This window comes from Macaca thibetana, chromosome 16 (assembly GCF_024542745.1).
Source record: "Macaca thibetana thibetana isolate TM-01 chromosome 16, ASM2454274v1, whole genome shotgun sequence".
NCBI classification, from domain to species: domain Eukaryota; kingdom Metazoa; phylum Chordata; class Mammalia; order Primates; family Cercopithecidae; genus Macaca; species Macaca thibetana.
Window position 1 is genome coordinate 76,011,056 of NC_065593.1, and position 13,334 is coordinate 76,024,389.

A 13,334-nucleotide genomic window follows, 5' to 3' on the forward strand; every position below is an offset into this window, starting at 1 on the left:
TTTCCACTGACCCAAATCCTGCCCAATGTTAGTACAGCACTTAATCGGGCTTCTAGGGCTCCCTACTTACCACCTGCTAGCTGTAAGACTTTGGACCCGTTACTTAACTCTGCTAATCTTGTTTCACAATCTGTAAAGTGAGGATGTTCACAGTACCTACCTCGAGTTGTACATAACAGCTCTATGTAGAACTGTCTTACTCAATATATGAGCTTTGAATATTATGACATCTCATCACCTTCATAAGGCATTTACAGTCTTCCTGGTCCAGTGCTATTTCTTTCAGTGCTTATCTCTACCATCTGTTTGGTGACGAATCCCATAGTGCCTCATGAAAGCACTGACATTACTGTCTTACGCTATTTCACTTAGTAAATGCCTTAAATGTAGGCCTGTGTCTCACTTCTGCTTGTACTGCCTACAGCAGTGGTTTTCCAACTTAGCTATCAGACTTGCCTGAAGAGGTTTACATTCCTAGGCCTTCAACTCCAGCCTAAGATTCCGATTCAGTAAGTGTCAAGTGAGGCCCAGGACTCTCTATTCTTAGGAATTCATCACCCCTGGTGATATGATTTCAGCTAAGTTTGACAATCTCCACACAACAGTACCTAACCTAGGAGAGAAGACAGGAAATAGCTGAGATTCAATCTTTCGTTGACCTTCTCAATGCTTTCAGAAGAGGTAATGACTTAAATTTTTAATTTGATTCAAGAAAAAAGCCATCCTCATTGTTCAGAAAAGGTTCATGAAATTCAAGTTCTGATGTAATTTTTAAAAATGATTTTCCCCAATTAGGAAATTAAAACTTTTTCATTATAATACTGCCCCCCCACACACAAAAAATTAAAATTAAAATCCCACCACATAAAGATAACCATTCATTTTCTTTTTCCCCTGGCTCTTTATAGTTTTTAAGTATTTTTAAGTATTACAGAAGTAATTTATACTAACTGTAAATAAGATACCAAGTATAGTGAATTAAAAGTACAAGTCCCTCTTTCAATGCCACCCCATCCTTCTATACCAGTAATTGCCATATGGTTTGATAATAACTACTTCCAGATTTTGCCTACAGATTTACAGATAAACAATTTTTCTTTACGTAATTATATTATACTATTCTGCAACTTGCTTCCCTTTACACAATATATCAATTTTCTTATTTTTTTCTTCTTTTTTTTTTTTTAGATGGAGACTCACTCTGTCACTCAGACTGGAGTGCAGTGGCAGGATCTCAGCTCACTGCAACCTCCACTTCCTGGGTTCAAGTGATTCTCCTGCCTCAGCCTCCCGAGTAGCTGGGATTACAGGCACCCGCCACCACACCTGGCTAATTTTTATATTTTTAGTAGAGACGGGGCTTCACCATGTTGGCCAGGCTGGTCTTGAACCCCTGACCTCAAGTGATCTGACTGCCTCGGCCTCTCAAAGTGCTGGCATTACAGGCATGAGCCACTGCACCTGGCCTGTAGCTGGGATTATAGGCGTGAGCCAACACGCCCAGCCTGTATGTTTAACATGTAAAATATTTCCTTTTGTTTCAATATTTTTGCCTTGAATTTTATCTGATGTTAATGTTATCATGTCTGACTTCTTCTCTATAAAAAGAACTGCTTCTTGTTACTATATGCCTAGTGCTTCTTCATTCACTCCTTTCTGTTTATTCCTTTCTGAAGTTCTACTGAGTAAGATTTAATTTTTATTAATGTTAGCTTTTTTATTACTAACTCTTTTACTAGGTAATACATACACAAGACCCAAATTTTGAAAGGCACAAAAGCAATTATAGTACAAATTAGGGCCCCTACATCCCAGTTCCTTTCCCTGGAGAAATCAATGTTATCAATTTCTTGTGTATCCCTTCCATACACAACCATATGAGTGTACATACGTATATGCATACGCCTTTTTTAAAACACAGGTGTTAGTTTACTTTTCTATATATTTTTTCCACTGAATATTTATTTTAAAATGTTCCATATCAGCACATGAAAACCTAGCTCATTCTTTTAACAGCTGCACGGAGGTAGCATAATTTATTCAACAATTTCCCTAATAATATTTTCATATTTTTCTCTTACAAATAATGCCAAAATGAACATCCTTGCACTTTAGTCATTTCAACCACGTGAGTATAGCTGTAGGATGAATTACCACTAGCGGAACTACCAGGTGGAAAATAATGCCAATTTACATTTTGATAGCAACTGCACAGGAAAGCTACACATATGTATATACACACACACAGTAGATTACTAAGGTTTTTTATTTTTCCTAATCTAACTGAAACTCCTTTTTTTTTTTTCCTTACGAGGTTCAGTTCTTCATATGTTCAAGAATCATTTACATATCCTTTCTGGAAACTGTTCATATCTGTTTCCTTTTTTCTAGTGGGTGACTGGTCTTCTGGTGATTTGCAGATCTTTATATGCAAATCTTTATATTAAAGGATTTGTTCTTTGTCTGGAATGTTACATGTATTTTTTCAGTTTGTCAATTATCTTTTGACTTTGCTGGGTTGGTTTTGTTACAGAGATTTTATTTGTATATAGTTTACTTCTACTTTTATGGGTTTCTCACACCAAGATTCTCCCATGTTTTACAGTTGAATGTTTACATTTTCTCATTTATCTGGAATTCTGGTACAAGGCTTTGTTTGTTTGTTTGTTTTAGATGGAGTCCCACTCGTTGCCCAGGCTGGAGTGCAATGGTGTCATCTCGGCTCACTGCAACCTCCGCCTCCCGGGTTCAAGCGATTCTCCTACCTCAGCTTCCTGAGTAGCTGGGATTACAGGCGCCTGCCACCACGCCCGGCTAATTTTTGTATTTTTAGTAGAGACAGGGTTTCACCATGCTGGCCAGACTGGTCTCGAACTCCTGACCTCAGGTGATCCACCCGCCTCGGCCTCCCAAAGTGCTGGGATTATAGGCATGAGCCACTGCACCCGGCCGGTACAAGGTTTAAGGTAGAGATCCAATTTTTTGTTCTAGTTTCAATACTCATTATTTAAAATATATATATATATATATATATATTTGTGTATATATATATATATGGAGTCTCGCACTGTCACCCAGGCTGGAGCGCAGTGGCGTGGCGCGATCTCGGTTCACTGCAAGCTCCGCCTTCTGGGTTCAAGCGATTCTCCTGCCTCAGCCTCCTGAGTAGCTGGGATTACAGGCACCTACCACCATGCCCGGCTAATTTTTTGTATTTTTAGTAGAGATGGGGCTTCACTATGTTGGCCAGGGTGGTCTCGAACTCCTGACCTTGTGATCCGCCTGCCTCAGCCTCCCAAAGTGCTGGAGTTACAGGCGTGACCCACTGCGCCCGGCCTTAGAAATATTTTTTCTTCATTTCATATCACTTTTAGCACAGACTACATTTCTTTTTGTATTCTGAGTTCATTTCTGGACTCTGTTTATGCATCAGTTCTTACAGTATCAAATGATCTTTTTATTATATCTTTGCATTATGTTTTAATATCTGGTGGGTGGTTCCCCATCTCCATCACTAGTCCACCTTTTCAGAAGTTTTCTGACGATGTGTGCATGTTTGTAACATTTGTCTGTAGAAACAATCAGTGTGCCTGGTTCTAAAAAACCATTATTAAAAATCTGGAGTATTTTTGGCCAGGTATGGTCACCTATGCCTGTAACCGCAGCACTCTGGGTGGGGCAGGCAGGAGGACTGTTTGAGGCCAGGAGCTCAAGACCAGTCTGAGCAACATAGTGAGATACCTATTGATTAAGCCCAGGAGTTTGAGGTTGCAGTGAGCTATACTCATACCACTGCACTCTAGCCTGGGCAACAGAGTGAGACACTGTCTCCAGAAAAAACAACTATGGCGTTTTAAACAGGGACCACCTTAAGTTTAGGGACACTGACATCTTTAGGACACCAAGCTTTACTATACAAGAAAAGAGAATACCTTCCCATTTTTCAAGTATTGTTTTGTGTTCCCCAGCATTATTATTTCCATATAAACCTCACATATGCCTAAGTATATCCCCAAGTATTTATAGCAGCACAATCTACAGTACTTGTACATTCCTAGACATTGCTTCATGGCCTTCTGTCATCAAATGTAGGTAGCCTAATTTCTTTTCCCGTCTTAAAGAAGACTTGATCATTTTGCCTGAATGTCCAAATAATTCCTTCTTCATCATTAAAACACAGAAATGTTCCTAGGGATGCCAGGCTCTGTGCCAGGCCTGCAGTCCCAGCCCTTTGGGAGGCTGAGGTCAGTGGATCGCTTGAGCCCACAGTTTTGAGACTCGCGTGGACAACATGGCAAAACCCTGCCTCTACAAGAAATACAAAAATTAGCTGGGCGTGGTGGTGTGCACCTGTAGTCCCAGCTACTCAGGAGGCAGAGGCGGGACAATCCATTAAGCCTAGGAGGTCAAGAGTGCAGTGAGCTGGGATCATGCCTCTGCACCCAGCCTGGGCAACAGAGTGAGGCACTGTCTCAAAACAAAACAAAACACATGAAAAATAAGATAAATTTTTTAAAAAAGAAATTTTCCTAGGAAATATTTCAGTGTCAACTGTTTGGCGCCACTTTTTCTTGAGATAGAATTTAAACTTATCACTTCAAATCTTTATTTCTACGTTCTTTAACCATATATTTGAGTTTGTTTCATTTCTTTGGTCCTCGTCTTCAGGGACACCAATTATACTTAAGTCAGATCTCTTTTACTTTCTGCATCTATTATGTTCTAATTATTTTCTCTGATTTCATTTTTTAATCTGTCCTCCCTATCCTTTACTGTTTTCAGCACTGTGTGTTCATCTTTATTCTGTTTCTTTCCTTCTTTTTTTTTGAGACAGTCTCACTTCATCGCCCAAGCTGGAGTGCAGTGGCATGATCTCGGCTCACTGCAACCTCCTCTTTCCGGGTTCAAGCGAGTCTCCTGCCTCAGTGTCCCAAGTAGCTTGGATTACAGGAGTGAACCACTGTGCCCAGGCTTTATTCTGCTTCAAATGTGGCTTTTAATTCTGTGATAATTTTAGTTTTCTCTTCCACTACTTTCCTGTGTGCTCTGCCAGCTGATGTTACATTTTCTCTTCGCCATGCCTTATTTTACCCAATCCTCTATATCTCAGCTTGAAGTTCTGTATTTTCTTAAGTTCTCTGAACTCACAGTGGTAAGACTGGCCATTATTTCTCAACTAAGCTAAAAACATCTTTTTAGTATGGGTACTTTACCTGCCACTTATTTTCCATTTTGCCCCCATCCTTTCTTATAGTATTTTTCTGTAGCTACTGTGCTGATTCCATTTATTTTGTTTCTTTTTTTTTGGTTTTGAAATGGGGGTCTCACTCTGTCACCTCAGCTAGAGTGCAGTGGCAAGACCTTGGCTCACAGCAGCCTTGACCTCCTTGGCTCAAGTGATCCTTCCATCTCAGCCTCCTGAGTAGCTGGGACTACAGGTGCACACCACCACACCTGGTTAATTTGTTTTTTCTTTTGAGATAGAGTTTCGCTCTGTCACCCAGGCTGCTGCAGTGGTGCAATCTCAGCTCACCACAACCTCCGCCTCCGAGGTTCAAGTGATTCTCCTGCCTCAGCCTTCCAAGTAGCTGGGATTACAGATGCACATCACAAAACCTGGCTATTTTTGTATTTTTAGTAGAGACGGGGTTTCACCACGTTGGTCAGGATGGTCTCAAACTCCTGACCTCATGATCCGCCAGCCTCAGCCTCCCAAAGTGCTGGGACTACAGGCATGAGTCACTGCGCCCAGCCCTAATTTATTTTTTCTTTTTGAAATAGAGTCTTGCTCTGTCACCCAGGCTGGAGTGCAGTGGCACAATCTTCACTCACTGCAACCTCCACCTCCCAGGTTCAAACTATTCTCCTGCCTCAGCCTCCCGAGTAGCTGGGATTACAGGTGCCCACCACCAAGCCCAGCTAATTTTTGTATTTTTAGTAGAGACACAGTTTCACAATGTTGGCCAGGCTGGTCTTGAACTCCTGACCTCAAGTGATCTGCCTGCCTTGGCCTCCTAAAGTGCTGGGATTACAGGCATGAGCCACTGCACCTGGCCAATTTTTGTGTATTTTTGTAGAGACAGAGTCTTGCTATGTTGTCCAGGCTGGTCTCAAACTCCTGGCCTCAAGTGATCCTCCCACCTTGGCTTAATGAGGGAAATTCTTCCTAGATGATCTGAAGGAGGGCTATGTTCCAAGTTAGTAGAAACACAGGAAGCCTTTGCATCTCCTCAGCCAGTGAAGTCAGGTGCCACCAAGCTGCTCACAATTCAATGTCTCCTCCAATAGCCCTCATCTAACACTTCTAGAGAAGATGACACATCTATATGTCTCCTTTTAGAGCTTAGCCCCCCTCTTACCCAACATCTCCTATGGGGCTTGGGGAAGCTCCTGATGCCAGCCTGTGTACCCTCTTCTGTCTCAAAGGAGTGACTCTGCCCATCAAAATCCTATTTTGGAGAATTGCATTCTTCTGAGTTTGGAATCTGCAGCCACAGGTATTTCTCAACATCTTCCTGTTTGCTCTTCATTATACTGCTGTCCTTCCTTATATATTACGGGCGGATAAGAAGAATTGTATCTGACTCTCATCATCCTACTGTTGACATTTAGGTCTTTTTCTCTTTACTTTTTTCTCCACAGTCTTCCCTGACCCTTGCTAAACCTCTTCTATCTCCTACCTCCACTGCCCTTCTGCACCACTGTTTTGCAACCCTTTACTCCAATATGATACAAATCCTCCTGAAAAGGCTGTGAAGCAGGATCATTTTTACTCATTTTTGAACTGTGAATATTATTATGCATGATGTCTCCTAGTAAGCAAATATAAAATACTCCTCGAAGGCATGACCACATCTTCACTTTACTACTTTCATAAATAACAACATAAATTACACATTATTTATACCATATATATACACCATATATATTTATACCATATATATACCATATATATACCATATATATTTATACCATATATATACCATATATATATTTATACTATATATATATATATATTTGAAAGTCCCATGTCTACCTTATTAGTATAAGTTCCTTGAGGGAATAAACTGTGTATTCCACTTTATTTTATTTACTTATTTTTTTTGAGACGGAGTTTCACTCTTGTTGCCCAGGCTGCAGTGCAATGGCACGATCTCGGCTCATGGCAACCTCCACCTCCCGGGTTCAAACGATTCTCCTCCCTCAGCCTCCCAAGTAGCTAGGATTACAGGCATGCGCCACCATGCCCACCTAATTTTGTATTTTTAGTAGAGACAGGGTTTCTCCATGTTGGTCAGGCTGGTCTTGAACTCCCGACCTCAGGTGATCCGCCCACCTCCACCTCCCAAAGGGTAGGGATTACAGGCATGAGCCACTGCGCCCGGCCGTATTCCACTTTAATACACACAGTGCTAGTGCAGAAGATGAAGGTGAATGTGTGTATGTGAAGGTAATTTTTAAAATAAGCTCCCAAGTTATCCAAATCAACATAACACTCCAGCCACTGCAACATTTTCCCACAATTGTTAGTAAAACAAAAATCGGCTAACACAATATTCTGAGAATATACACTAGCTTTTCTTGGTCTTTTCTATTTGCTTTCTCTTCAAGCCTCTTCCTGACTGATTACCAATGACCAGTGCCTGCAGGTACCCAAGGTCCTGCCTTATTAAACTTTAAGATGAATTCTGGCACAGCACACCTTTGGCTTGTGGCTCAGAGGCTGACTATACAGCTTTGGCAGCAAGACCTTAGGCAAGCCAGGCTACCTACAGAGCATAGATTCACTCCTTGTTCAAGCGACAGCATCTCCAAGAAGTCTATGTGAACAAGATTAGGACAAAAAGCAATAAAGTGGCACTTTTTAAAAAGCATTATCACTTTTATCCAGTGGTCTCAATAGGGAATGAGTCCTCTCACTGTCTAGAAAAAGGAGGAAGTTAAAACCAGAAGAGTTTTATGTCTTAAATTCCCCTGCTGACAGTCTTGACAGGGACTCGTGGAACACTGCAACATTCTAAATATCTATCAAAAGTACTGATGTGTACCAAAACACATTGTGTTTACTCCTGCCAATCTCGCACCTACTAACAAAGCCACAGATGGTTCCCCAGTATCATCATTGTGCCTAAAACACTATGAGTATTGTGTTCAATACACACTGGCTGAATTAATGAGCAAATGAATGACAATCCTGAAGTGCTACGGCAAATACCAAGGTGAAAAATTAAATACCAGAGTCGACATAATTATGCACCAAACATACAAAGTAATTGTATTAAAAACCTCAGAGGAATCCACACAGGCTGGCAAGGTGAGCATCCATCCCGGTGTTTCAAGTACAAGGTGGTCATGCCACCCAGACTCACTACCAGGATTCTCCAAAAAGCATCAGATATACCTACAGTCTGTCCTCAGAACCTCAAAAATACTCTCTGGATGCTAAATCTTAGAGCACAAGCAGTCAGTTAGTTAAATACTGGGGCAAACTAAATCCCAATCATGCTGCCATCTTTACTCAAAACCAACCCTGAAACATGCACTTAAGTGAAACAGAAGCCCGGGAACTGCTACCCAGCTTTTCCCAATAAAAGAGGGGCAATAACACCTGGGCCTAAAGACCAAAGATATTGTCAAAACACAGGAGAAATGCCAAATTCTTATATCTGACTTACTGTAGGTAAGCCAGGTAGAACAAGAGAAAATGAATTTAAGCTATAAAATTACACTACTTGGAGTCTGACTACAAGAAGCTGCTAGACTACAAAATGAGTTGGGTTGAAAGAGATCAGGGAATTTTTCCCCCAGAGTCTTTAAAAGGCAGAGAATGAAATAATGACCTTTTCAGCTACCTTTCTGACCTCTTATTCCTGAATCCTCTCTGGAAAATACAAAAGTTAAATTTACTAAACAGTCATATAATTCTCTTTGGTTATATTTCAATTACAGGTACAGTAATGATAATGATTAAATAACAGCTAACATCTCTATATGGCTTACTCCATGCCAGGTGGAGTTCCTAAGTCCATTACATATATTAACTCATTTAATCTCTGAACAAGGTAGATGTTATTATTTATTGCCCTAATTTTACAGATGAGGAAACTGAGACACAGAGGATAACTTGCCCAAGGCAATACAAAACTGGGAAGTGGCAGGACTTAGATAACCCAGGCTAATCACAGAGCTTTTTTCATCGGTGAAGTTGGATGGAAGGGTAGAGCCAATGTTTAGGGGCATGCAGGCACAAAAAGATCAGATTCCTGCCTCTGGCCAGCAAATGCCAAGGTAGCTCCAGGGCCATGTTCTGAGAGTGCCATCTGATCCCTTAACCACTAGTGTGTCTGTCACCTATCTCCAAGTCTGTTAACTTCAAGGGTGGAGCCCAGGAATGTGCAGCTCCCTTGGGATTCTCACACACTAAAATTTAGAGAACCTGTTGCTCCAACACCAATCCTGCTTTATTCCTCAAGAGACCACAACAAAAGAAGGTAGAAACATAATAACCAATAACGATGCTGTTTTTTGAGCATCGTTATTTGAGGGTCTGGCTCTGTCGCCCAGGCTGGAGTGCAGTGGCATGCTCTTGGCTCACTGTAACCTCTGCCTCCTGGGCTCAAACTTTCCTCCTACCTCACCTTCCCAAGTAGCTGGACTACAGGCAGATGCCACCATACCTGGCTAATTTTTTAATGTTTTTGTACAGTCAGGGTTTCTCCATGTTGCCCAGGTTGGTATCAAACTCCTGGACTGAAGTGATTCTCCCATCTCAGCCTCCCAAAGTGCTAGGATTACAGGTGTGAGGCACCACGCCCAGCCCTATAATGGGGCTTTTTATTCCAGGTGTATTTGATAGAATCTGTTTTTTTACTCTGCAATAATTCCCAAATTTAGTCACACGAAGGAACACCTGGAAATCAATTTCTTAAACTGTTGATAGACTTAATTCTATGGATCAACTAGGAACAATTTTACGTTAGGAAAACATGAGTATGTTAATACCAAATTTTAAAAATTATAACCATGTTTTCTTAGTGAATGTTCCACACTAAAAAGATGACCACTTCTAGCCTTTTTCATCAATGTTAATTCGCTGTGTCCATTTACTTTTTCCTCTGCTGGTGATCACTATCCATGGCAAGCAGGAACCAATGGTCTAAAAATTCCAACCAATAATTCTAAAGTTTCTCCAAATTACGAAGTCGACCACGTCTTTGGCAGGGCTTCTCACAAACTTAGCTTCAGAATCATTGCTTTAAGGCAGGATTTGCTGCTCACCAACCACTAGACATAATCCTGTCTCGCAGGGTTTCTTAACTTGGGGTCTGTGAACTTGAATTGGAAAATCACGCCCATATTTCCATTCACCTCTAGCTAAATATGTTTTATTTCCTTCAATTACAAATGGGTTAGGTGCTCACAGTGGCATAAGTATCTGTGACTTCACCAGCAAGAGAAATATTTTTTCCCACCACGGTGCAGTTAAGCATCTTGAAATGCTGTTTACCCTTGTCACCACTTCAAAATTACATTAATAATTACACTGGATGGTGTAAATCAATATGTTAATTTATTAAAAGTACATATGACTACATCACCACTTCTAAAAACATGTTTATATCTGTAGTGCAACGTAAGTGGTTTCTTTTGTAATTCTACGTGTTCTATGCATTTGAAAACATAACTATGAGAAGGGGTCTATTGGTATCAGATGATCATAGCACACAGAATTTAAGAACCCTGACCTACTGACAGGTGGAGGCACAAAAATGATTTTAAGACAGCACATTGCCTACATCATGTGAGTTAAGATATAGCTAACTGCTTACGCTGTTGATAGTGGGGTTATTAGTTTGCATTTCACTGCTAAGCCATGCTACCTGTGTGCCTGGAACAAAGAGGAAGCTCCAGAGAGTTGCTAAAAGAAAGGACAAACTGGGGTAGAGTTCCTGCAACAGCAGTTTGACTACTCCATTGATTCTACCAGCAGCCTAACTGTGGCTCAGTTTCTCCTCTCTGGAGAATAGGAGTAACTATTGTTTACCCCCTGACACTGGAAAAACACACAGGAAAAAAACATTAATTTGTGTGAAAAATTAAGCTTAAGCTCTTTGAAAGACATACTTTTTTATTTTCCACGTGTATCCTTAAACAATAGTTCTAGTGGTCTTAATTTTACTAACACGGTGTCCACATCAGAATCTTGAATCCCATTCCCAGTTCAGCTGTCCACAATGGGCCACAAGGAAGAAAGAAGCATCAGAGGAAAGGAAATACAGCTCTATTTCGCCCGGGAAATGGGTGAACTTAAAGATCAGTGCATATTGCTTGGATTTGTTTGTAAATATGTTCACGTATGTGTAATGTCTGGACAATGAAAATCCATCACTTTCATCAGCTTCTCAAAGAGGACTCCAAAGAAGACCTACTCTAGAGAAACGTGCTCCTGAAAAACTGTAAACAAACTGTAAAATATTCAAATTTCTTTTTTACAAGACCCTCACATGTAAACCAGAACCCCTTCCCTACAGCAAACTGTGGGTCACAGATAATAAAACAGGCCTGTGCAACACCTCACAGCTAGTCAATAACCAGACAGGACCCACTCCTAGACCACCTGGCTTTTTCCCCCCTGCATGAGCCTTGTCACTGAACAGTTTTCTTCTTCTTCTTCTTCTTCTTTTTTTTTTTTTTGTATTTTAGTAGACAGCGTTTCACCTTGTTACCCAGCCTGGTCGCAAACTCCTGAGCTCAGGTAATCTGCCTGCCTCGGCCTCCCAAAGTGCTGGGATTACAGGCGTGAACCACCGCGCCCAGCCAGTTTTACTCTTCTTAAATCTGATGCTCATGGCATAAGGCAGTAGTGGCTTTAAATATCACTAGCCACAGCTTTCAGTTGCTCTGATCGCTATCATTCAACTTTAATTGAGTAAAAGGAAGAAAGCAAAGAAAATTCTTCCAACTGACTTATTCAGCTTTCAAAGATGAGTTTATGTTGCAATGCCAGTTTAAAAGCTCCCCTACGACACCGTGCTTCTATAAAGGATTCTCAAATTGATGAATGTCCAGCAAGATCTACTACTAAAGGTCACACAACTATACTAGCATGAAACAAGCCAAAAGATAAGGCCCTGTCATCCTGTGTTCAGGAAACAACCGCGGGATCATGCCACAGGCCAAGATTTCCAAAGAGATTGCTTTAGAGAGAATGGTTATCAGGAAGCAAGAGCAACAGTAATTCTGGCAGAAGGGCTAGGATCCACACCCGGGGTGTGGGAGTAGGGGGCGGGGAAGCTTGTACAACAGATCGTCTTAATAGAAATCTAGTGTGGCCAAGAGTGCACGACCGCGAATAGAAGCGTCTGCATTTTCCTTCACAACTACCACTCCCTCTTCCCTTCCCCGCCCACCAACGAAAAAAATGCGGCAGGAGTGGAGAGCACGGGAGGAATAAATGGAGTATCTTTGGGGCGTAAACCCGGTTTTAAGACCTGTTTCCACCACGAAATAGCTGCCTGACCCAGGCAAGTCACAAAACCGTGACTCAGTTTCCCCACTACACTGCCGACTACACAAGAATGCTGCCGGGATTAAATGAGACAGACAACGAGTACGAAACCTTCAGCACAGGGCCAGACATTGGAACCGCTCCATGGCCCTAAGGCGAGTCCGCAGGAGGGTTCTGGGGCCTGGGCTCCGGCCCGGAAAGGGCGCTCCCGGGGCCCGCTCCCCGCCAGCTGGGTTCCGAGGCCCTGCCCGGCCCACCTTGTTGTTGTACTCCTCCACGAAGCTGCCCAGCGCCAAGCGAAAGCGCTTATCGGGCCGCACACTCCAGTTCATCGCGTAGACCGTCCAGGGCGCTTCATACTTGTAGATCTCCTTCCGTTTGCCGTGCAGGGACATGGTGGCGGCGGGGCCGCAGTACGGGCCGGGTCAACAGTGGGCTGCGGCGGGCGGGGTGCGAGTCGGGCGGGGAGCCGGGCCTGAGATCTATGGGTCCGAAGGGAGGAGGGGCGGGGGCGGGCAGGAACGGCCTACCCCGGAAGCGGGGATGCGGCGACAAACAACGACAACGACCGAGCCCGACCCCTAGTTTCAAACCAGCTTGGGCACCGACGACAACCACCTTCCGTTTCGGGACGCCGCCCCGCCCTCTCGGAACGGAAGCCACGGGACCCCTGCAGCGCCACCGGCCGTTGGTTGCCTGACACGTCCTTTCGAAAGGATTCTTTCTTCTCATTGGTTATTGCGGCCGTAGCGTGTGAAATCTCCTCGTTATTGGGTTAAATGTTTGTCATTGCAACTACTCGCCCCGCCCAACTCTCGGAGGCAGG

General features: G+C 42.6%; 1 protein-coding gene across 2 annotated transcripts in view; it reads right to left on the bottom strand.

Annotated features, from left to right (window-relative positions):
* Window positions 1–13,136, bottom strand: part of DCAF7 (DDB1 and CUL4 associated factor 7) — a 35,463-nt gene extending 22,327 nt beyond the window's left edge. For both annotated transcript variants that reach the window (XR_007720410.1, XM_050764974.1), the window contains exon 1: window positions 12,766–13,136. Coding sequence is in view for 1 of the 2 variants with exons in the window: in XM_050764974.1 (XP_050620931.1) it covers window positions 12,766–12,903 (138 nt within the window). In the remaining variant the exon portion in view is untranslated. The remainder of the gene's footprint in view (window positions 1–12,765) is intronic.
* Window positions 13,137–13,334: the final 198 nt, after the last annotated feature.